Below are 2,920 nucleotides of genomic sequence, written 5' to 3'. Positions count from 1 at the left end.
TTCCTATCACATTTATGTACTAAAATACAAATTCGTCTCATCTTTTTGGAATATCCAATCTTCCTAACTTGTTACTGACTCATTAACCAGAAACTGCCGCCAACAATCCACATTAACGGGAGTAAACCTATTACCTGTAACAAACAGCATCATCGGTGGGAGAGATTTATTTTCTACTTTCATTTCATTTTCCAACTCAAAATCTTGAGTAAATTAGCCATGGCTCAGAACGGGTTCATACAGATAAACAGATCAATCAAACATATTCATGCCAAAGGATTCAAATGTAATAAGATTGATCCAAGAAAAAAGTGCATCTCTAGCTACAATATTTGCATCAGTATGCAGGCAAACAGGCAATTCATCACCCTAAGAACAATGAAGCAGAAGGCACAGTTTGCAACATTCAAACCACATGGCAGTGCATGTCAAATTGAACCTGTAAGTACAAACTCTGTACAATAGGTGACAAAACGAATATAAATTATCAAAATTCCTAGAAAATGGTCTGAAACAAGAGCTTACAAGGAAAGACAGGCTCCACAAATAAGGAATATCGATTTGATCTCTCCATAAGACTGTACAATGGTTAACCTCGAATACCACACAACATAAGATGCAAACAAAGTAAGATATGAAGCGAAAAGCATTTACCAATATCCTAGTTCTTACTTGATACAACCGTAAGCCTGCAATCATATTCTTTTCAACAGCAAAACAATGCACTGCAGGTATAACATCTCCTTTGTATAAGGCACAAGGAAGGAAACATGAAAGATTTCAAAGGAGCACATAGACAACAGATGTGTGAAAAAATGACACGAAAAAAGGGGGAAAAAAGATGAAAAAAAATCACCAAGAACTCTTCTTCTTAGATCCGGAATAGAACTCCAGATACCACTGTACGAACTTCCTGAGTCCTGTCTCCAAATTAGTGGTAGGCCTATAGCCAAGTTCCCGGTGTGCCAAGCTAATATTAGCATGTGTGAATTTAACATCACCATTTCTTGGCATCGGCAACACTTTCCTCTTAGCCTTTACTTTTAGAAGCTTCTCCAATATGCTCACAAGCTCACTCACAGGCACTGGTGAAGTATTACCCAGGTTAAAAATTCTGAACTGTGCAGGCCCCTTCTTCTTCCCACCACTACCAGTACTTTTCTTGGCTGTATCCAAGGCCCCCAAACAGCCTTTCACAATATCGTCAATGTAGGTAAAATCTCTCGCAACTGTTCCATGACCAGGAGCCTCGAAAATTGTAATATGCTTTCCTTTAAGAATATCTTTCGTGAAGAAGAAATAGGCCATATCAGGGCGACCCCAAGGACCATAAACCGTGAAAAACCGCAAACCAGTAACTGAAAGACCATATATATGATTGTAGGTATGTGCAATTTCTTCACCGGCTTTCTTAGTGGCAGCATACAAACTGGCCGGTTGATCTGTTCTGTCTTTTTCCGAGAAAGGTACCTTGGAATTAAGCCCATAGACAGAGCTAGAAGACGCCCACACGATTGCAGGTTGCGGATTGGCTGATTTGCACACTTCAAGAAGATTCACAAACCCAGCGATGTTGCTGTGAACATAAGAATTGGGATTCTGCATCGCGAACCGTACACCCGCCTGTGCAGCAAGGTGCATTACATGGGTAAACGGTACTACATCGAAAAGCTTGTGAAGAAGCACCGAATCATTGATATCTCCCTCGACGATGAAGACTCCGGCACGATCAAGAAGCTTCTGGCGAGCGCGTTTGAGGTTCGGATCATAGTAACGGTTGAAATTATCTAACCCAAGGACGCCATCACCACGCCGCTTCAACGCCAGGGACACGTGGGTGCCGACAAAACCAGCCGCCCCAGTAACAAGCACAGTGAAACCAGAAGCCGAGCTCCTACGCGCCGATTTACTGACTCGCTTTTCCCAGGCGGGTCCGCCCCATGAGTCGCCAAGGGCACGGCGGGCGGGGGCGGTGGCGGTGGCCGGAGAAGAAGAACGGGAGACAAACACGAAGAAAAGGACGAAGATTAAGAAAAAGGAAGACCACAGAGTGAGCTTGGAAAGAGTAGAGTAGATCCTGAGGCGATGAAAGTAGGGAGATTTGTCGGTCTTGAATTTGCCTGGAGTGGATGGAATGTCGTCAATGTGTGAGGCTGTCTTGAGCTGGGACATTTTTCACAAATTCAAAAGAAAAAAAAATTGTGGAAAATGATAAAACCCTAGTTCCCGAAATTCTCAACCTGGGGAATCGAATCTCAGGAAAATTGGCCTGGGATTGAAGAGAAGAACCTTCCTCTGATCCTAAATTCCTGAAATGGGGTATCTAAAATCCGCAGGAAGAGAGGATTTTAGATTTTTCAGTTTCAGGCGTCAAACAGAACAGAGAGGCGGCTACGTTTTTATAGTGAAGATCTCAAGTCTACAGGGAAAGTCATCTGAAAAGTTTAGCTGCGAATACGCGTACACACCATGCCATACGACACAAGTTTACGAATTTATGAGCACAAGGGAGAGCGACCAAAAATATATATATATATATAATTATATGAGGTAAGGAAAACAAAATTATATAATAATAATAATAATAATAATAATTATATTATTATTATTATATTATTATTATTATTATTATTATTATTATTATTATTATGTGGTTATTGGTTAATTCGAATCAAAATATAAACCTGGTAAAAAAATGAGAATCAAAACAAAAAAATGCATAATTTTTTAAAATAGAATAACTAATATGACATGTTATTCTCATTTTAGCACATAAGAGTTAATTATCATATTTTAGTTAAAATATAGTAACACTGAAAAGAAAAATATATTTAGATATATTGTTTTGAAATATAACCATAGTCAAGCCAGATTATTCGTGTATTTTAACAAATTCAGTTCTAGTCCCAAAAAAAAAACA

General features: G+C 39.3%; 1 protein-coding gene across 1 annotated transcript; it reads right to left on the bottom strand.

The window, feature by feature from the left end:
* Nucleotides 1-532: 532 nt before the first annotated feature.
* Nucleotides 533-2,447, bottom strand: LOC114762007 (UDP-glucuronate 4-epimerase 3). The gene has a single exon (XM_028951461.1). It carries the CDS (start codon nt 2,170-2,172, stop codon nt 853-855), a length of 1,320 nt encoding a protein of 439 aa, XP_028807294.1. The 5' UTR covers nt 2,173-2,447; the 3' UTR covers nt 533-852.
* Nucleotides 2,448-2,920: the final 473 nt, after the last annotated feature.

The sequence above is a fragment of the Neltuma alba genome, unplaced genomic scaffold (genome assembly GCF_004799145.2).
Source record: "Neltuma alba isolate B1F8T4 unplaced genomic scaffold, ASM479914v2 tig00011161_pilon, whole genome shotgun sequence".
NCBI classification, from domain to species: domain Eukaryota; kingdom Viridiplantae; phylum Streptophyta; class Magnoliopsida; order Fabales; family Fabaceae; genus Neltuma; species Neltuma alba.
Note: the sequence above shows the minus strand (reverse complement) of the source record. Positions and strands in the feature narration are given on the sequence as shown.

Bases quoted from the DNA above. Each gene is read 5' to 3' on its own strand.
- LOC114762007 (XM_028951461.1), bottom strand. From the start codon at position 2,172: ATGTCCCAGCTCAAGACAGCCTCACACATTGACGACATTCCATCCACT.